Source organism: Diadema antillarum, unplaced genomic scaffold, assembly GCF_040938485.1.
Source record: "Diadema antillarum isolate AM-2024a unplaced genomic scaffold, OU_Dant_1.0 seq00000290_RagTag, whole genome shotgun sequence".
Taxonomy (NCBI): Eukaryota; Metazoa; Echinodermata; class Echinoidea; order Diadematoida; family Diadematidae; genus Diadema; species Diadema antillarum.
Window position 1 is genome coordinate 758,610 of NW_027271316.1, and position 22,556 is coordinate 781,165.

Sequence of the window (22,556 nt, forward strand, 5' to 3'; positions counted from 1 at the left end):
GAGTGATGTACAAACCTCCTCAGCAGACAGTTGAAAATTTTGTAGAAAATATCCAAGCTTTAAATACCATATCAAATGAGAGGAAAGAAAATATCATAATGGGAGATTTCAATGTGGATTTAATGAAAATAAATGTTTGTCAGTCTGTGAATGATTTTATAGATAATTTCACTTCGTATTCATATTTACCTCAAATATTCAAACCAACTAGAATAACTTCTCATTCAGCTACTATATTGGATAACATATTTTATAATCATTCTGAAAAAATAGAAAAGAGTGGAATAATTCTAACTGATGTCAGTGATCATCTTACACCATTTATTTTGATTAATTCTAAGGCAGTTATGAATGATTTTGATGCTGAATATAAAAAAAAGAGAAATTGATGATGAAAGAATGTAGGGCCTATACATTTTGTTCAAAATTACACGCAGTTGATTGGACATTTTTATATGATATACATGATGTAAATGAGAAATATAGCCGGTTTAAAGACATTTATTCTGAATTACATAATGAATGTTTTCCTGAAATAGAGGTAAGACAACGAAAACATATGCAAAGAAAGCCATGGTTAACTGCAGAAATAAAAGAATTGTGTAAACGAAAATATGTTTTGTTCAAGAAATATTTAAGAAACCCAATAGGTAGTAGAAGGAAAATGTAGAAACAATATAGAAATAAAGTTAATACATGATAAGAACTGCAAAACTAAATTATTGTGATCTGAAATTCAAGCACGCTATGAATGATGCAAAAACCACTTGGAGACTTATAAATGAGATATTGAGTAAGAAAAAAGAGAAAGCGTCGATAAATGAAATTGAGTTTGATGGTAAGGTAATCACAAATAAAAATGATATATGCAATGTGTTTAATGAATTTTTAGTAAAATTGGAAAAGAAATTCATGATAATGCACAGTTAAGCATATCTGAAAATGATTCTTTTAAAGAATGTATGTGTGGAAAGGTCACTGATTCTTTGTTTTTTAGTCCTATAACAGTTTCAGATGTTAGATCAAAGATTAGTTGAATCAAGAAACTGGAAATAAACTCACTGTTGCGACGTTTCGCCAATTATCAATTGGCTTCTTCGGGCGAATGAAGCTCCCGATGATGGAATGGCCCTTAAATAGTGCGAGATTGTGCAGAGCGCACTGGACCTTGTCCAGCGCGCGAAAGACGGCTTGGGATCTTGCGAACGGCCCGGTCCCACGCGTGCGATAAATTGAAGCGGAGACCTCCTCTCTTGTTAAGTGTAGGTCTCTCCACACGTTCCCAAATGGCTTCCTTGACGCCCCTCTCAAACCACTTGGATTCTCTATCCAGAATAATCACTTGATTGGTGTTGAACGAATGTTTGCTGGCATTGATGTGTGTGTATACTGCTGAATCCGGGATGCTTTCTGAGTTGCTGGGTCTTCTGTGTTGGTTCATGCGAGCTTTTAGTGATTGTTGTGTCTCCCCTATGTAGAAATCATGGCAATCCTCCTGGGCGCATCGGATGCCATAGACTACGTTTCTCTGTTTTTCTTTGGCGACTCGGTCCTTGACGTGAACTAATCTCTGCCTTAATGTGTTGCGGGGCTTGAAGGCAGTAGTGATGCCCTGTTTCTGAAACAGCCTTTTGATCTTGTCCGACAGATCATGCACGTACGGGATAGTGATGGTGACTTTCCGTCCCTGTGTACCATAGGTTCTCTGTGTGTTCTTGCTTTGTCGTTTCGGGGTGTCTGCTTTAGAGAATGCCCAGTCTGGGTATCCACATCCAGCCAGGGCGTTTTTGATGTTGGTCTTTTCTTTTTCAACCTCCGGTGGACTGTGAACTATGGTGTCTGCTCTGTGGAAGAGGGTCCTGATGACTGCAAGTTTGTGAACCAAGGGGTGATGTGACTGGAAATTAAGATACTGGTCCGTATGGGTCGGTTTCCTGTACACTGAAGTGGAGAGGGTACCATTTGAATCGACGTGGACCTCAACATCTAGGAATGCCAGATGTCCATCCTTGCATGTTTCTTGTGTAAAGGAAATGTGCTTGTCCAAGGAGTTGATATGACCAAAGAAAGACGCACTCTCTTCGTCATGGAGGATGACAAAAGTGTCATCCACGTAGCGGAGCCAGATACGTGGTTTGTGTCCAGAGTAGGTACTCAGTGCTGTGGCCTCAAACTCTTGCATGTAGATGTTGGCCACTATGGGAGAAACTGGTGAACCCATAGCACATCCATGTTGTTGTATGTAGTGCTTGCCGTTGAAAGAGAAATAGGTTGTACTCAAACAAACCCCTAACGCTTCAACAATCTGATCTATGGAAAGTGAAGTACGATCCTTCCAGCTGTCATCCCGACTAAGACATGTCCTAACCGCATAAACTGCTTCTGATGAGGGAATCGATGTAAATAAGGCACTTACATCATATGATACTAATGTTTCATTATCCGCTAGTTTGATGTGTGAAATCTTCTCAACGAAGTCTTGGCTGTTTTTCACGTGGTGAGGGGACTTCCCTACTAAGGGACTTAGAATGTTGGCAAGGTGTTTGGCAAGGCTGTAAGTCACCGAGCCAATGCAGCTTACAATAGGTCTCACTGGAATGGGATCAGGTTTATGTACCTTTGGCAGGCCATAAAATCCTGGTACTGTAGGTTCTGTAGGTGGAGTCAAGAACTGTTTTTGTCTATCGCTGAAACCACCTTCCTTGTGGATCTTGTTAATGACACCAGTTACTGTCTTCCTATATCCATTGGTAGGGTTGTAACCTATGGTCTTATAGGTCTTCTTATCGTCCAACAAATCTAAACATTTGTCAGTGTACTTGTCTTTGTCAAGCACAACTACACACCTCCCTTTATCTGCTGGTACAATAACAATGTTCTTATCCCCTGCTAACTCTTCCAAAGCACGTCGTTCTTTTTCTGTGATGTTCGGTTTCGGTAATTCAGAGTGACATAATAGGGTACTCACGTCATGCCGTAACTCCTCTGCAGCATCAGGTTTGATGTTACATAGTCGGATGGCAGACTCAGTAGCGGTAATCAGTTCCGATACGGGTAGTTGTGTAGGTGATGTCGCAAAATTTAGACCTTTTCCTAAGAGAGATTTTTCCTCATGTGATAATTCCCTAGATGACAGATTTCTCACCCAACTCGATGGGACAGTGGATGACACACATGTAGGCTTGCTACGTCTCCAGTTATGATCCAAATCCGCTCGTGATTCACATGTATCACGGAGCTTCGAGAATTTTCCAATATGGCGCCGTTTGGTGAGCTCGTGTTGTGCCAACTGCGCATGTGTAGTGTAATCGTTGATTTGTCGGACAACCTCGGCTGGAAACTGCTCTCCTATCTTCTTTTCCAAGCAATTTTGATGTGCTTTCAAATTATCTAACTTGTGATTGATTTGTCTGACCCTTTCGTTGAGTAATTTCCTCTCGGCGTTCTTCAAGATGTTCAGTGCTTTATGACCTCGAACATTACTCTTTAGCTGAACGCTGGTGGGTATAATGTTGTCGTGTAGACAACGTAGATTGAACCGCAGGTGATTACGGAAATTCGCGATTTTTCCTAGCCGTCTTTTCGCTGTTTCTGCACAATCTCACACATTCCTGACCGAATTCGTGTCGGATAGACTGATGTAAATTCTTCTCATTCATCCAGTCGAAGTACAAGATCAAAGATTAGTTGAATCAAGAAACTGGAAATAAACTCACTGTTGCGACGTTTCCCAAGCCGTCTTTCGCGCGCTGGACAAGGTCCAGTGCGCTCTGCACAATCTCGCACTATTTAAGGGCCATTCCATCATCGGGAGCTTCATTCGCCCGAAGAAGCCAATTGATTATTGGCGAAACGTCGCAACAGTGAGTTTATTTCCAGTTTCTTGATTCAACTAATCTTTGATCTTGTACTTCGACTGGATGAATGAGAAGAATTTACATCAGTTTCAGATGTTCTAAATGTAGTTTTTAAATTAGATGTAAATAAAATGCAGGTTATGATGGATTTAACACAAAAGTAGTAAAAACTTCTATTGATGCAATTGTGTCACCTTTGTGCAATATTTTTAATGCGTCTATTGAACAAGGTATTTTTCCAAGTGCATTAGAGATCGCCAAAGTGATACCAGTTTTTAAGAATGGTAATGAAATGTTTGTAAATAATTACAGACCTGTTTCTATTTTATCAATTTTTAGTAAAATATTATGAAAAAATGATCTGTTTTATACAAAAACATGACATTTTATATCGGATACAGTTTGGTTTTAGAAAAGGGTGCAGTACATCACATGCAATAAATGACTTAGTAGATAAACTTGCCAAGGCTTTTGAAGATAAAGCAATAGTAGTTGGAGTGTTTTTAGATTTATCAAAAGCTTTTGATTGTATAGATCATTCTATTTTATTTGATAAGCTTAGTTTTTATGGTATACGGGGTATAGCAATGAAATGGTTACAGAGTTATCTAAGTGAGAGAAAGCAATATGTTTGTATAACCAATGTTAATTCACATTTTAGAGATATTCCAGTTGGTGTGCCACAAGGATCAAATCTTGGACCACTACTATTTTTAATGTATATTAATGATTTGCGATATGTAAGTGCTATTTTATCTGTAATCTTATTTGCTGATGACACCAGCCTGCTTTTACCTGGAAAAGATGTTGTAACGATTAATGAGCTTATCAATACTGAAATGCAAAAAGTGCAATCATGGTTTTTAGCCAACAAATTACAGATTAATTATACAAAGAAAAATTATATGATTTTTAAATCTCGGAATGTAAATGTTGATGTGAATTCAATCAATATTACGATTAATAATGTTGAGATTGAGAGAGTCAAAAGTATTAGATTTTTGGGTGTTATTATTGATGAATGCTTAAGTTGGAAAGATCATATTAATCATATTTCTTTTAAAACATCAAGAGTAATTGGAGTACTGCATAATTTGAAGCATATATTGCCTTTGAAAATTTTAGTGAATATATATGTGACCCTGCACCTCAAAACAAACAAAAAGTCGCCAGACATGAATTTTTAGTTAAGACCATATTCTGACAGAGCAGACTTTAAGCTTCAAAATGATGTATAACTCAAATAAAATGGACTCTCCTAACCTATCTAAATATTGGAAAGAAAGCACAAACTCAGGAAAAGTGTGAACTGAGAAAAGAGGCTCTGAAGTACAGTGTCTATTCAAGCGCTTAATCTTTACCAAACCGTGCTAGCTGTGCTATGAATGGGACAAAAAACAGGAAGTAAACCACCAGAGTAACAACAATGAAGGGATTATCAGCTTGAATTGAAATTAAGCATGCCTCATTAACACATTCTGTCCATAATTGATGCCAACTTTCAAAGCAGTAGCACTATCCTTTCAAAAGTTATTAGAGTTGAAAGTGAAGAGTGTGGACAAGGTTTTTCAGAAATGAAAAAGGGATTCTAAAGACACACCTAATCACACTATTCTACCAAAAATGTTCGAGATAAACTGCTAGAAAAACACACTTTCCTGCCTGTTTTATGATACCAAATTTTAGCATAATGTACAAGAAGATCCGCTCTTTCAGAAAATATGAAAAAGTCAGGTTCGGCTAAGTTGACCCATTTCACTTATTTTCAGTCCTCACGCAAAATCAGTGTGTGCGACTTTATGTTCGTTTTGAGGTGCACGGTCACATATAATAGTATGATTTTATCACATTTATCATATTGTAATATTGTATGGGGTAATTGTGCAACGTATTTAACGCAGAAACTTTTAAAACTTCAAAAACGTGCAATACGTACAATAACTAAAACACATTATTTGGCACACACTAAAGAGTTATTTTTAAAGTTGCAATTATTGCATATTTATAGTATTAATGAATTTCAGATTGCTTCTTTTATGTATTCCTTCACCAACGAGTTATTACCTTATGCTTTTAATGATTATTTCATTTATAATTTTCATGTGAATATGTATGTTACTAAACAAACAGAAATTCCCATAAAATGTATATTCCTTTTTATAGATATAAATTCTCAAGAACAGTGATTTCTTATAAAGGTCCTGTACTATGGAATTATATGTTAGATAAGTTTAAACAGTGTTCCACTTTAAGCGATTTTAAAAGGAAGTATAAATTTTATTTATTACAGAAGAAATAATATGCAATATATCATGAGGTATCTTTAAGTTTTACTGATTGCCTGTTGTTTGTTCATATATTGTTTGTTATTGTTGTTGTAGCTCATTAGCTTGTTTGTATTCGTCTTTTGAGTTTAGTACATGTAAATCTTGTCATTGCTTCTCTCTATCTTATTCTTGCCATGTTCTCTACTGTCTTTCTTTTTGTCTCCGTTTATGTTCTGTGATTTAAACACAATTTTTAAAATGCAAACTTGTAAGATGCAGTCCATCAAGGGTATCACCTTTGACAGGCCAATGGCCTTTTGTCATTCCCACACATCTGCTGCAGATCTTACTGTTTTTACTGCGTTTATACTTCATTGAAACTGTCCTTGTACTGCTTATGCTTTGTTATGTGTATATTTCTGTGTTCTGTTCTGTACATTTTATACATATATGTATGTCTATCATTGTGGGGTTTTTTTTTGAAAGATGTGAAATAAATTGAATTGAATTGAATTGAATTGAATTGAAATTGAATATTGTTTCACACTGTGTTTCATATAGTGTTTCACACTGTGTTTCATATAGTGTTTCAAACTGAGGGAGACTTATTTTTTTTCCAGCAGGAATTGGGTTGCTTACGTTGCATTTTTTTTCTTTCGTTCGGCAGAAATGTGTTATGCACATGATGAAATGTGCCCAAACACGGCCCCAGAGCTCGAAGGCATGTGTCCGTATATCACATCTAAAACAACGGGCGAACATGTCAGGCTTACTCCTAAATACGTCCCACGTGATCATCCGAACTATGACGTATTGGTTCCACGTGAGGCCAGAGGAAAGACAAACTTCTATTGTGCCCATCCAGGTATACTTGTTGTTACTGTTTTTCTTCTCCAAACCACACATGAAGGTATTATATCAATAATGATAATCGTTTGTAGTCGCGGTCGGACTGGCAAAAGATCAAGAAGTTAATAAAGATCGCGATCTTGAAGATTCATGTAACTTCCAGTGAAACTTACCACTCAAACTAGGTATGTTTCCCCGTATGCCATCAGCGCCAAACGTCTCGATCTTTTGCCAGTGTGACCTGGAAGACAGACAGAACAGTAATAAAACATCGCGAAGACTCCGCGATCTAAAACTTTTCATTCTTTCGATTTGATTAAAACTTGATTAAAACATTGGCCTAGATATGAAATGTTAGCAATGATTATAGGGGGAAATGAGTCTACTGACCATAGTTAAAGTAACATGCGATTTCTCAAAAATGACTTCTACTGGGTCCAGTCCTCTTTTCACTATATACCCTTTGGAAACGTTAATAGATTCATTCTTTGTTGATATGGTTTATGTTGGTGATACCCTGTTGTATGTAGCTTTTATAAAATCTGAAGTCACGAGTATATGTCCTATAGAGTGTATCAGTATCAAAGTAATTAAGGAATTGTCGTCCAATGGGCTAAAATCAATTAATAGTGAATTTCTCCACATCTCTTCGGATTTTCGAGAAGCACAGTACACAGAGTCTCTTGATGTCGATGGTACTGCCCTAGTTGATGCAGAACGTATTTGCAGAAGTTCAAGCGTTACTTTGACTGATCCAATTCCTCTAGAAAAAAACATGTTTGCCGCTAGAATGTCTCTCTGCTTCATTCGCATCACACAAAATTGGAAAAAATTGAGATTTCATTGACAAACACACACGGAAAGTTAAGTTCATACTTTCGTCATGTACCATATTGATTTTTGTCACGGGTTGCATTGTAGAGTGCCTTTCAAACAGATTTGGAAATTATAAGCTATCCAAAACTCTGCTGTGAGGAGTGATCAAATTGTTTAACGAAACATGAACTTCTTTTAAGAAACATGAAAAAATTTCATTTCATTATTGCCCCAAAATTTAAAGACAAACTAGCAATGTCAATAACAATTACTAAAAAAAAAGAATTTGACAAACATGAATCTCTGTACAAACATTATAATCGAAATTGATTATTCATTCTTGTAAAATACTTCTTTTTTCTTCAACGCATAGGGAACAATGCACTATGTGTTATGCGTTACATGAGCGCTGTTTATTTTCATTAACTCTTGGATATGCATGGCCTTGTCTGTGAGACAGAAGTCATAATTGTTGAGTTGTTGGGGGACACTGTAAAAGAGTCTCTGTGGTCTGTAAGAAACATGCAAAATGCAATCACAATGATATTTTCCTTAAAAAAACAGAACAAGCAAAACAAAACAAAACTGTATTCAGGGAGACAGGAATGCTGTGGAAACAAGTGGGCAGAGTTTCTTTCTCACCTGGAGTATACCCCGAAGCTTTCCTGAGTTTTGTGGCCTGCTAAGACCAGTGGAGGATCCAGAGGGGGCGCACCGGGCGCGCGCCCCCTCTTTTTTCTTTGTTAAAACAAAAGAAATACAATGAAAACAAGCGGCGCGTGCGCGCGCCCCCATTTGACTTTGTAAAGGCACCACCCCTGTACGGAATTCCTGGATCCGCCCCTGAATAACCAGACATCAGTAGAGGACCCTAGTGGGCAAGGTTGCACCACAAGATCTCCTCAGGTATTTAAACATGTATGAACAATAGAAAACCACATTAGAGATGAAATCATACGATCATTAACTAAACACATTCCAATTTCGATATATCAACCAATAGCATGACTTCATGTTATTTAAGTTAGTAAAGATTGCGAGCCTGTTCTTTTAAGTGTGTGTGTGTGTGTGTGTGTGTGTGTGTGTTCGTGTGGAGGGGGGGGGGGGAGGATGATGCAAGCACTCATGTGACCTTTCGACTATCTCCTCTCCATTACAGCTTGCATGTCCAACCCATGCCCTTATGGACAGAAGTGTACTGAAACTCTGGACGGGTATCAATGCCGCTGCGTTTCTCGGGATGTAACTGGAAAGAAAATTAAATGTCGAACAAGTATGTATTATCCATGCATGCCTTTATGTTCTTAGTAGTTCAAAATGAGCAATATATATATATATATATATATATATATATATATATATGAAGGGTTTGTTTGCAAAAACCGATAAGTCCATATTTGCCAAATGGAGATATTTGCGATTAAAGGTCAAGAAAAATAAGGAGAATAGTAAAAAAAATTTCGCTTTTTTTGACCATAACTTCAAAAATGTACTTTTATATTGTAGTGACCAATATATCATTTGAAAGGTATTATTTTGTACTTTATGACAGAGACCGTACTTCAAAATCTTCAAAAATGGACTTATCGGTTTTTGCGAACAAACTCTTTATATGTATATAGACAGGGAGAGAGAGCGAGAAAGAGAGACAGACAGACAGACAGAGTATAAAAAAATGTTGAACAAGAAAATCGGATTACATTGGGGTTCCATAGGGATTAAAATCCGGGACTTCCGGATGGGTATACCGCCGATATTAGAGGATTATAGATGTAACCCTTAAAGCCACGCTTTTTGCAAATGGCTCATTTATTTTGATAATGTGATGTTGCAAATTGCCAAAATCTTGCTCGATATAACAAAAATTTGTTCATCGGGAATTGTGTCTTTTTATTTAAGTCATTTTTATACTCCCGATTTCAACCCTCCTGCAGCATTCCCTCATGGTCCCTGCGAACTCAAGGACCGCTGGGAAGCATTTTCCACCTGCAGGTCTTTCTCTGGGGGGACTCTAGCATTGCCGCGAAGCAAATCCTACCTTCTCGATCTGCTCGCGATGGTTAAACGTACGTGTGGCTTCGACGAAATCTGGATAGATTGTATCTGCTGCTGGCAAGCGAATCAAACCACGTGGACCTGGAGGGATCGGACTAAGGCCGGAGACTGGGTGTGTTCTTTTCCTACATCTAACCCGCATAAAACCCGTCTTCTGACTTCTCTCTACAAGGACGAACTTCCGAGTGAGCATTTATCCTATCATTACTCTAATAAATACAATGTACTCCCATTATAACAAAGTCCTCGGGAACGGCAGTTTTCTTTCGTTATATCGAAGTGTCGTTACAATCGTCCACAAATAGTCAGTTTTCAACTTTTCTGCCCCATTTATTTTACCATGTCTTCTCTGCCGGCATGAACAAGTTCAGCTGGAATGTGTCAACTCCTGGTGACTTCCCTTCTTTAACGATTTCACAGCTGCCTTTACTTATCCCTAATCAAGGATGTGGTGTAATATTATTGTTAGTCAGCGTTTTTCACGTATTTTATTACTCATTTAGGCCTACTATTTACTACTCATTTTGTCGGGGAACGTCAAGCACTTCTGGGCCTCTGTTGGCTCTAGCTATGCTGATACAGTGCACTACCGGTATAACGAACACGATTATAGCGAAATTCCGGTTACAACGAAGTAAAAATTCAGACGGTAACATTATCCACTCTATATGCTTTTTATTGTATAGTTGTTCGGTTATAACGAAACGAAAGGAAACTGCCCGTCCCGAGGACTTCGTTATAACGGGAGTCCACTGTAAAGGTCAGAACAGTACTCTGTCCACCTGCCAAGAATTTCCTGCTCTTCCGACAGAGTTTTCCCCTCTTTATCTTGTATTGCTGTGGATCTTTGTTGCTCGTTGTTGATCAGTTCCTTTACCAGACGGTATATTTTTTTTTACTGTTGTTCTTCTCCAAACAGCTGTCTAAACTCTTGCATTGCTCTTCGATCCATGTTTCTTTTGCATTCCTCATGCTTTTCTCGATTTCCTGGGAGATTCCCTTGTACAGTCCTACCTCTCCTATCCGGACATGTCGGGACCGGCACTCATCCGGATAAGGGATTTGGCCGGATATGGGAGACTCAATGGTTAATACACGAGTCTGCCTATGCCCCAATGGTAGCTACGGCATGTATCAATTTGCGTAAACATGTCACAGGGGCCGCGGAAGCGGGGGGGGGGGGGCTGCAGCCCCCCTCCCACACACTTTTAGATCGTGAAAAAAAAAATCAAAGAAAAAAAAAGAAAGAAAGGGGAAAAATCGGGGGAAAATCACATTACCCGAATTTCTCACAAAAAGTGTGCTTCAGATCGCTTTATCTTGATTTCAAAAAAAAACAAAAGCTCCGTCGATTGGGAAGGGGGCATCCCCCTCCCACACCCTCCCCCTCTACCTCATTGGACTTTGTACATACACACAGATGATGCACACGCGGAATAAGAGCTAAATGCAGTGATTTTGCTATTCAGTATTAAGACTTTCCTGAAAAAAAAAACACACAAATTATTTCCATAAATATATTGTAGCCTTCTCTCCTCTGTTCGCTAGTGTATATGTTGTTATACGGTGTGTGCCATCCGGCCCCGGCAACTAGCTGGAGAAGGGTCAGGATGGTCCGAGCTAGGCTGGGGTCCGTTTGGTTGAAATATACAACCAGGCGTGGAGAACGGCTTTGAAATGTACCATATTGCTGGGTTACTTACTACCAGTCTATTCCCATTACTTGCTTACTACCAGTCACAATTCATCCAACGAAGATACCAGTACCAGAGCAGCTCATCCAATCGCAGATACCAATACCAGTGCAGCTCATCCAATGCAGATACCAATATCAGATACCACCAGTTCACTCGCATATTATTTAAGCAGCACCGTAATTGCATTGCACTACTCACCGATACTTATGTTATACTGCAGCAGACTTCAAAGCAAACGGTCCAGGCAGTAGTGTCCACTTCAATCAACGCTTTATTAACACTCAACAACACTAATCGTCCTCACTTTGGCCTGTATCCAGGCCCACCCAGCTCTTTGGCCTGTATCCGGGCCCACCCAGCTGTCTTGGCCTGTATTTAGGCCCACCCAGCTGTTTCGATACATATTCGACCTCTTTTTATTCTCCGACCGCTATATTTCCGAAACAGTTACGCATTTTACTTACTGACCTTTTCCTCAAATACTAACGCTTATTAACCTTCCTCATCATACGGAAATGATTAGATAACGAAGCAATAATTGTATGAAAGATTATTACTGAACATGATCGCATCTCCACCAATTATTACCCCTCTAAAATTTCTAACAAAACAATCCATAATCGTCAGTTTCCTTGTAACTGATCGATTCATGATCGATTGCTAAAATAATCGATCGATTATATATTCGACCACGAAACTTTCAATATCGGGCTAATTTTCACTAATCTACCAATTCTTCATTGGTTACAATATATATATATATATATATATATATATATATATTTTTTTTTTTTTTTTTTTTTTTTTTTTTTTTTTAGGGAGGGGGGCTGGGGGAGCTAGAAAAAAATCCAAGTATTGAACCAAAAGTTTGCACCAGATCGCTGAATTTCAGGTCTGAAAATGTAAAATCCCCTTCGTGTTGGAGGAGAAATATCCCTTTTGTATACACGCTCGTGAGCATGCCTTTTCTGTTTGATTGCTTGATAGACAACATTCATGAAATTCATGCTACCACTTTATAGGCAAATTGTTCAATAATAATCCACACCAAAATATCCTGCTATACCTTAAACAAGTGGGGCCGTTTCAAGTCGATAAAAGACGGAAAACATGCATCAAATTGCACCATTTACAACATAAAAATGCAAAAAGTTTTCACCGTCGGAGGGGGAACACCCCCCTCCCACACCCTTCCCCCGTTAAGCTCGCTCGGGCTCGGTCGCTTCGCTCCCTGGCATAGTAACCACCGCCCTCCCAATATCACAAGATCATTACACAGGCTACGCCGGTTCGTGTAAGCGGGGGTTTCAAGTCTTTATAGGCAAATTGTTCAATAATAATCCACATTAAAATATCCTGCTACCTTAAACAAGTGGGGCCGTTTCAAGTCGATAAAAGACGGAAAACATGTATCAAATTGCACCATTTACAACATAAAAATGCAAAAAGTTCTCACCGTCGGAGGGGGAACACCCCCCTCCCACACCCTCCCCCCCCCCCCCCCCCCCCCCCCACTTTCCTCCGCTCGCTCGGGCTCGGTCGCTTGGCTCCCTCGCATAGTAGGCCTAACCGCCGCCCTCCCAAGATCAGAAGATCATTATCCAGGCTACGCGAGGTGGGGTTGGTTGACCTTGATACCCCCTCCAAAAAAAAAGAAAAGAAAAAAACTGAAAAACGTTCCGCGGCCCCTGTGTCACGTCCTCGTCAGATGGTCTGCGTGGAGCATTTTCTGATAGTTTGCTCAATGAATGATCGTGCCCTGATTTAAGGAAACATTTTCTGTCCATATCCTTGCTGTGGTTTACAGGTATCAGTGAATGTCTGAATGCATGTTATTAGATCAAAATTTGATGTGAATGTATGCTAATTACGTTTGGAATTCATGTGAGTTTGTGCAGGAATTTTTCTCTGAGTTTTGAGTCCCCTCCCCCACCCCCACCCCGATAATTATTAGACTGGTTTAAAAAAAAAAATCACGGTGAGATTCCGTCCGGATAATAGAGAGATCTGGATAAAGGGAGGCCGGATAGGAGATGTCGGACTGTATGTACAGTGAACGGGGCCTCCACGAAAGTCAGTTATATGAGTGTTTGGTCTCCTGCATTTATGCTTTAGTTGTCCATTTCGAAATAGTTTGTCCCTACAGCATTGTACAGAGCATGTTTTCTAGTTGTTTTTATGATTTCAAATTTAAATATCGTTTCTATGAAAAAGAATATTGACTCATGCTGTTACTATGATAAGATTTCAAGCACCATTTCTTTCTCATTGTAATAATGCTGATATAATTGTTTGAAAAATCAAATCAAATTAATTCAAACCGCCTGTCATCCAGCTACTTTGGAGGCAGGGGTTTCGTATATTTTATTATATGGCTCAGTCACGTAAAAGATCCCACTTCATTCATTCATCGCATAGAGCAGGGTGTTTACCCGGGCTCCGTTTCATAAAACCTGTTATTAATAACAAGTTACGATAGTTGTTATATGCTACTGAAACCCTTGCATCTGGCTGGCCGGGAGCAAAGTTGTCATAGAAGTGTGGCAGTTGTTATATTAATAACAAGTTTTATGAAACGGGACCCCGGTGAGTGAAGTCCCCCTTTCCATTCACAGGAGAAAACGGCAATACGATGCCGACCCCACTGCCTGCTCGTGGTTCGCCCCGGGTGACTAGCAATATTAAAGGAGACCTCCGGATGATTTTCAGATTTTTACATTTGAACAACTACAAATTAGTTATACTGAGGACAGAGTTTCAGAATTTGTGATAATTGGGATGAAGAATAAGAATATTTTCAAAGTTTAGAACAAATTCCTATGAACAAGGATGATGACATGGCAGAGTCACCATAAGAATGCAGGAGTTGGGGGTCAAGGAAGCAGAACAAAAGAAGAAGGCATGCATAGATTATACACAGGTGAACTCGCAAGCAAGCGGTGTTGTAATGGAATTACACTGCTACTTTTCTGAAATATGTGAACCTCCTATGTCATCATCCTTGTTCAGGGTAATTTGTTTTAAGATTTTTCAAACTATTGTTTCTCTGCTCAAGAACCACAATAAATTCCACAAATCTATACATGGAGTTGTCCATTTATGTACTACATAAAGTGAAATTATGAAAATCGTCTGAAATGTCCCTTTAAGCAAACGGTATCAATCATGCACATTGCGCCATACGCTCGACTGAATGTATATAATCAAAACAAATCAATTCTTTACAGGAGTGTTTCTGAATATACTTGGGACTTCACTACAGTTATTTGGTTCGAAGCTTTTTTCTTTTTTTTTTTCACCCAACGCTACAATAACATCTTTTCTTTTCTTCGCTGCATCTTTTTGTTCGCAGATTTTCCCCTAAATCCTGATGGGAGGGTTCTGGCGGTGAGGTCCGCTCCCTCCGGAAAAGATGTAGAGTTTATAATCGACTCTAAGGATCAGCTCAAGGGTTTTGTATGTGTGGAGGACCTTTATTGAGGTGTATACTTCGTGACAGTGACCACCCCCTTCCGACTCGATCCACCGGGGTCATCCCAAGAGATTGACACCAACGAGTCATAAACAGCCCGTGAGTTCGACATTGGAAAAGAGGTCCGTGATTCGTAGTCATATCGCCCGAGAGTTCGACGCCAGGCAAATAAGGCCGATGAGTTCGACACTATAAGGTGTCATAAAGGGCCTCTGAAATCCAAATGCATGTTGATTTGTGTTGATTTATGATACCCTCAACATCACTTTTACGGTGAAACGAACATCTAGAAACATTCCATATATTTGTAACGATTTTTTTTTCTTCTATTTTTCTTCAGATTGCTTGGGAACGCCCACAAAAACCCTGCTAAACCAATATTTTTATTATGACCTCATCTGTCGATCATTACTATATAGAGTACTGAAATGTTTAACAAAAGACATTGGAATGCACCTTCCCCTCGACTGAGCATAACTTGCATGTTCCCTCGCAATGTCTTTTGTTTGTCACGTTGATATCACAGAATCATGCAAGTTATGCTGCGTCGAGGGGAAGGTACATTCCAATGTCTTCCTACATTTCAGTACCTCAGCAATGATAGACAGAATGATGAGGTCACAAGGGAAATATTGGTTTGGAATGCTTTTTTTGTAGGCGTTCCCAAGTAATGTGAAGAAAAATAGAAGGAAAAAAGATCGTTAAAAACATATGGAATGTTTTTAGATAATTCGGTTCACCGCAAAAGTGATGTTGAGGGTATCATAAATCAACACAAATCAACATGCATTTAGATTTCAGGGGCCTTTTAGAGGTGTCTTAAAGGGGGCTAAATATGTCGGTCTCGATGTTTTTGTTTCTCCGAACTCATGGACTGTTTGATTCTTGGGCTGTATAACTCGTGGGCTGTATGACTCATGGGCCGTATGACTTAGCACTTAGTGCAAAACGGACAATATGTAGATCATATTCAATGTGGACAATTTCTTATTATAATTATCAACGCGTAAGAAGGGTCATATATGTTATTGTCTGGAATATTATCAGTAATTTGAGTCGTAGGTTGTATTAGGTTGTGGCATAATTATTGTATACACTTGTAGTAAAAGGCTTTGAATACCATCCTCACCAACATTTTCTTCGTCGCAACTTCATCTCGAATATGTTTATCGTAAAAACTAGAAAAAAAAATAACACTTTGATCCCCCTTCAAAAGAACAAAATTGATGTGCTAATTGTGTAGAGCAAAATTGATTTAAACGTCGTAAATGTGTATTGCCGTGTGGCGTATGATTTTCACACAAGTCTCGTCACTTCCAACAGACCACTAATGTATTGTCGTTAGCTCGCACTATATAATTGCATATGATCAATGTAGTAGTAGTGGAATGCGTGTCTTCGTTTATATCTGCTTATTCAATTCCAATATAGTTACTAAACTTCAGGTTTTAAAGTTTCAGAATCAAATGTTTGCACACTGCTTTCCAGACCCAGTAGGCCTGAATGCCAGGCAATTATTATATCCATATGCAGAGAACGAAAATAATTGAATAAATAAGTCAGTACTGATCAGATGTTTAACAAAAGACATCAGAATGCACCTTCTCCTCGACTCAGCATAACTTGCATGTTTCTGTGATATCAAGGTGACTACAAAAGACATGGCGAGGGAACATGCAAGTTGTCCCGTTCCATACTGAATTCTGAAATGCCCATAGACTTAATACGCAGGCCACTAGGTTCCCGTACAGAACGAGTTATGTTCGGTCTCGGGAAGGGTGCATTCCAATGTCTTTTGTTAATCATATTAATACTTTAGTAATGATTGACAGAATTAGGTCACAGCCAGTATCTTGGTTTGGAAGAAATGATGTTGAGGGTATCACGAATCAATACAAATCAACATGCATTATTTTGTATGTCATTAAACCTTTAATGATGATGCATTATATTCGTAACACGATTAAGCGGTACTGGTAGACCTGTTCAGTAAATTCACTATTAAATTGGCAAGGGGAAAAATGTCATTTCGATCATTTTTTATTAATAATTATTGTACTTCTATCGAAAATGTTGATGCTTCAGATAAAGATAGTGAAACGTGACATAATGCCATGTTAGTCAGGTACCTAAGGGGGGGGGGGGGGGGGAGGGGGGTCACCGTGCATCCCCCCAGGACTCCTCGAAACTTACATTTCCAGGATCCTCATGACATACCAAAACATAATCAAGATGTAAACAGGAACGAAAAGTGGCTGTTCTAGGTGAAATTTAATGTATTCTATCGTTTTTCATAATTTCTTATGTATTTCTTCGTTTTTCAACTTTTTCAGCTTTTGTTTTTTCTTTGTTTTTCTATTGGAAATTGTCACTGACCACTTTTCTACCATAATTAGCACAAAACTAATCAATGAAAGTGATTAATTGTAAAAATAATCAGGTTTTCATGACCTTCATGACAGAGCACCTGTTTTCCATAGGAAATATACACAAAATCTCAAAATTGTGCCCGTTTTGGGGGACATTCCGTTACAATAATGGGCGTAACTTCGCAAAAGTATACGCGGATGTTGCAAATTTGGTCTCAAAAGTTGTGCGAGACTTGAACAAACAAAGTCAAGAAGCCTTTGTGTACATTTCCTATGGAAAACAGATGCTCTGTCATGAAGGTCATAAAAACCTGATTATTTTACAGTAATCACTTTCATTGATTAGTTTTGTGCTAATTATGGTAGAAAAGTGGTCAGTGACAATTTCTGATAGAAAAACAAAGAAAAAGCAAAAGTTGAAAAAGTTGAAAAACAAAGAAATACATAAGAAATTATGAAAAACAATAGAATACATTAAATTTCACCTAGAACAGCCACTTTTCGTTCCTGTTAACATCTTGATTATGTTTTGGTATGTCATGAGGATCCTGAAAATGTAAGTTTCGAGGAGTCCTGGGGGGGGGGGGGGGGGAATGCACGGTGACCCCCCCCCCCCCCCCCCTTAGGTACCCGACTATGTATAGTGACGCTGTTGTAAATGTGCAGTGTGATATATACCTTAAAATGTGAAACACAGGCGTAATGAATACACAAACGTATCCACATGAAAAGCGTATTGGCTGTAATTGCTTTGTGACGTGAACGCTAAGACGACACAACCTCCCGGGTTTTACGTGCAGACGACCATTTACCTCGTCTTAGCGTTCTGTACGGAAAATTGACACTTTTTCTGTTTTATTTGTATTTGTATTATTATTATTTTTTGAGGGGGGGGGGGCTCGTTTCAAGTTTTGTTTTGCTTTTCTTTGTTTTGTTTTGTTTGGCTTTGGCTTTGATGGATATGTGTCTTGTTCAGTTGCTTTGGCTCTCGTCCAGTGACCCCACACGGTATACATGTACCTCTAATAAGCCTTCATTCTTGAATTTTGTGGTCTGTATGCCGTACAATAGGACTATACATTGTAGATACACTTACAACTCGAAAACTGGAGTCGATTGGTTGCATTTCCCATCGCCAAAATTTTATTACCAAATCCTAAATCAATTTTCGATAAGGTACAGGAGGGAGCTCAACCACGAACGCTTTCGATCCCCGTCGAATAATCACGACGACGGTTCTCATGTTCAGGCAAATTCTCATGATCGTGTAGCTAATGCAGGCATTCGTGAATTCTTCATGGTGTTGTCCCCGTAGTTATACACTGAATACCATATCGACCTGCCGTGCGGCGCCTCGATCGATATAACACTTGACACTTCCCCTTCGCACAAAGCATAAAGCAGACTTACAAAACATGGAAAAATATTTTAGAAGAGCGGCTAAAAACAAACGAGCAGAAAGTAACTTCATGTATTGTAACGTATATTCAATTGCTGCATTAAAAGTCTTCTGTTAATTTGGTGAAACTGAAAACACATTCACCTGTACTACCTGCAAAACATTCCAATATGCACCTGTTTCAAACATGAATATTCATACTCTTAACATTTGGTGGGAGTGAAAACACATTCACCTGCACTACTTTCTAATATGCACCTGTTTCAAACATGAACATTCATACTCTGTAACATTTGGTAGAAATAAAAACACATTCACCCGCACTACATTCCAATATGCACCTCTTTCAAACATGATTATTCATACTCTGTAGCATTTGGTGGAAATTCCAATATGCACCTGTTTTTGTAATTATGAATAGTAGTACTCTTATAATTGTTTTCATGAAGACTTTAAATCAAAGTTTTTAGATATCTACGTTATAGCCAATTTTAAGAGAAGGTCTACATTTTGACCTTTATCTGGACATGCTCAGATTGTAAGTATGATCTAGCTTATATTGCCAAGGGTCCTCATAAATGAGATTTTCTTTTCCAGGGAAATATAACACGCTTTCTCCCGGTTAATATAACAAGTGTCAGACGTCAGCTATCTTGAATAGAATGACAGGAACAGACGAAATGTATTTGAGTTTCTTTAGACATTTATTGCATAGTTCTCTGAATGTTATTGGCATAAACATATCATGTTATATATTTGCTCTCAATGCATATATAATTCAAATATACATATATATAATGGAGAATGGCTTGACACAGGGTCTATATGAACTGTGCACACAATTCTAATACTTGAACAATATTGTTGATTTTTTTTTCTTTTGAGGACAAAATAGCGGCTAAAAATATACTTTTTCTGCTTAATATTGTATCAAAGACGTCAGTTATGAAGAATGTATAATATGTCTCCGTTTATCACATCAGGCCTACATAGTATTCACAATCTGCCAAGTAATCAATTGCTTTGTTCACAATATTATAGCATATCACATATTCTACAGTTTGAAGGAATGATTTGAGTCAATCATTAGAAATTTCAGACAAGAGATATACAGTAATATGCAGATGAGTATGTGACGAGACGACTTTTTGATACATGAACACAACACCACATGCTCCCCGCAACAGATACATTGTTGCTCGTATTCTTTCTTCAGCATTTCCCAAATGGAGATTCCACGTTCCTACCTTCTTAATGATACTCTTGCTCTTCAAAAATCTTTTTTGTGTTTCTGTCTGACTACAAGAAAGACCTTATAATTTGCATTCTAAAATCAGACAGCTTTTGACCTTTAAAGTCACATGACATATTAACCTGGGCCCCGTTTTATAGAAGATCTTAGGATGGCAATACTTACTGGAATAGCAATTTCCCGTTGCAACAGCCAATCAGGAGGCTGGATTCTTGTCATTACCATGACAATTGCCATTCCAGCAAGAGGTGCTATCAAAGCAAGGTTTTTATTTATATATTATATATATATATATATATATATATATATATATATATATATATATATATATATATATATGTATATGTATATATATATATTTTTTTCTTTTTTTTAAATGAAGTGGGGCCCTGAAAAGTCATCAGATTTCTAATCAAGTTGGAATAAAATCATCGCCATAGCTGAAATCACATCAATACAATAACAGAAATAAAATCATGATTGTCACTGTCCTGGTGCTACGATATGGACGGGGTAAAAAAAGAAAAAAAAAATCTTTTTCTACAATAACACTTAGTCAATCTTCCCTCCTTTGTCCTGCTGACAGTTGACAGAAGTAATTAATGAAAGGGGGTGTAGCCTTTACTTTACCCGCAAAACTATTAAAATCCAGGGGTCCATTACATGTAATCATTGCATAAAAGTCTTAACGTAAATCTCAGAATATCCAAAGTTGCTCATATGTAGCTATGTAGAGAGGTAAAATAGATTTAATGAAGTTTCTCCATTAGTGTGTGTCTTATGAGTGAAAAAATGCTCTCATAAGACCTTTATGAAACTGACCCCGGACATCAGCTCCTCCCTACGGTCACACTCTTAAATATGTTTGAAACTGAAAAAGAATGCCAAAGTTGTACAATTTGTGACATAATAAACGCACTTTTAGAATCCCTGTAACATTAATGATACAAAGTTTCTACTGTATTACATGCAAAAGACAGCTCTGAAAATTTTCGGCAAGAAGTTAGCATTATTTTCTCATCAGTATTCAAAAACTTTGATTGTAAAAGAAGTTAACTCCATTTTTGTAAAGTTCAAGTATTTGTGATTAAAACTGCTTTAAAAAAAAGAGGAAAATTCTTGGATATGAGATATTTCTTATCATAACTTCAGGAATATTTCCTTGTTATGTACCAAGTGACTGGTAAAGCATTTCAAGAAAGTTTCAATTTGATCAATCTAATGATGGACATACTTTAAAAATGCTGGCGCTAAGCCCACTTTGCAAACAAATTCTTCATTCGAACCACAATGTCGAGCTCTCTGGGCAACTACATACAGGTATGATGTTTCTCAGACACAATTTCTGGATGAATTACTGCCTTCGCCTGGATACAGGAGTATTGAAAGTTCATTCAACTACAGTGCACTCGCGTTATAACGAACACGGTTATAACAAAATTCCAGTTACAACCAAATAAAAATTCAGGCCGCAACATTATCGGCTCTATGTCTTTATTTGTTCAGTTATAAAGAAATTTTGATGCAGTGCACTCCCATACTGACGAACGCGTTTATAATGAAATTCCGGTTACAACAAAATGAAAATTATGGCCGCAACCTTATCGGCTCTATGTATTCTTATTGTTTGTTTGTTCGGTTATAACGACGCTTCAATATCACGAAAGAAAACTGCCAGTCCCGGAGGACTTTGTTATAATTGGAGTCCACTGTATACAGGTCGAGCATGGGTTCTTACGTTGCAATGGGCACAACAAATTAGTGTGAATCTAAGAAGGGGAGGAGCACTTACAAATGTACATCACTGTAGCATGATGGTAAAAGAGTATGGCAAATTTATCATATGAGCAACATGCCCCGCAAAAAAAACCAAACAAACAAACAAACGAAAACAAAAAACAAAAACAACACAAACAAAGCAACAACACAAAAATTGTTTATATGTTTCAAGGTCAATGTGATAACCAGAGATACGAGCTGACATTGATCTGATAATGCATAATTTTATATGACCCTAGTGGCATCGGAATTGTTAGAGTAAGTACTCTCTTTACCCATGCTTTCTCTTTTTTTTGGTGGGGAGGGGGGTTGGGGGGAGGGCCAGGGTGGGGGAGGGGAGGGAAATGAATCAGCTAAGCAAAGGTTTGGGAAAACTTGCATAGTCTTATGAAATTCAAATCTCCAGCTGCATTTCTGTTTGGTGTTATTATTCTTCTTATTATCTTTATCTATTTGGCATTTGTAAGACAATACAAGTGAATGATCAAACAACAGACAAACAAACAAAATAAGTAGTGTAATACAAGGGTACAAGATGTCCGGGTTTCCCTGATGTGCTTCCCTAAGTTGGTGTGTTGAAAAAAAGCAATCAAAAACTAACTATGGCCCTAGGGCCTCTCCAACAAAGCGTCTCGATATCGAATCGGCATCGGGACAGTTTTAATGTGTCATTGACATTACAAAGGGCAACTCGATGGGGACCCAAAATGGTAATGCATATATCAGAACGGCACCGATATGACA

General features: G+C 38.2%; 1 protein-coding gene across 1 annotated transcript; it reads right to left on the bottom strand.

Annotated features, from left to right (window-relative positions):
• Nucleotides 1-256: 256 nt before the first annotated feature.
• Nucleotides 257-2,221, bottom strand: LOC139730086 (uncharacterized). The gene is made up of 2 exons (XM_071640995.1): nt 1,168-2,221; nt 257-261 (listed from the first exon to the last, which is right to left on the bottom strand). Exons 1-2 carry the CDS (start codon nt 2,219-2,221, stop codon nt 257-259), a joined length of 1,059 nt encoding a protein of 352 aa, XP_071497096.1.
• Between the last annotated feature and the right edge of the window lie 20,335 nt (nt 2,222-22,556).

What these genes read in the sequence shown, in the direction of transcription:
- LOC139730086 (XM_071640995.1), bottom strand. Translation starts at nt 2,221, where the DNA reads ATGGGTTCACCAGTTTCTCCCATAGTGGCCAACATCTACATGCAAGAG.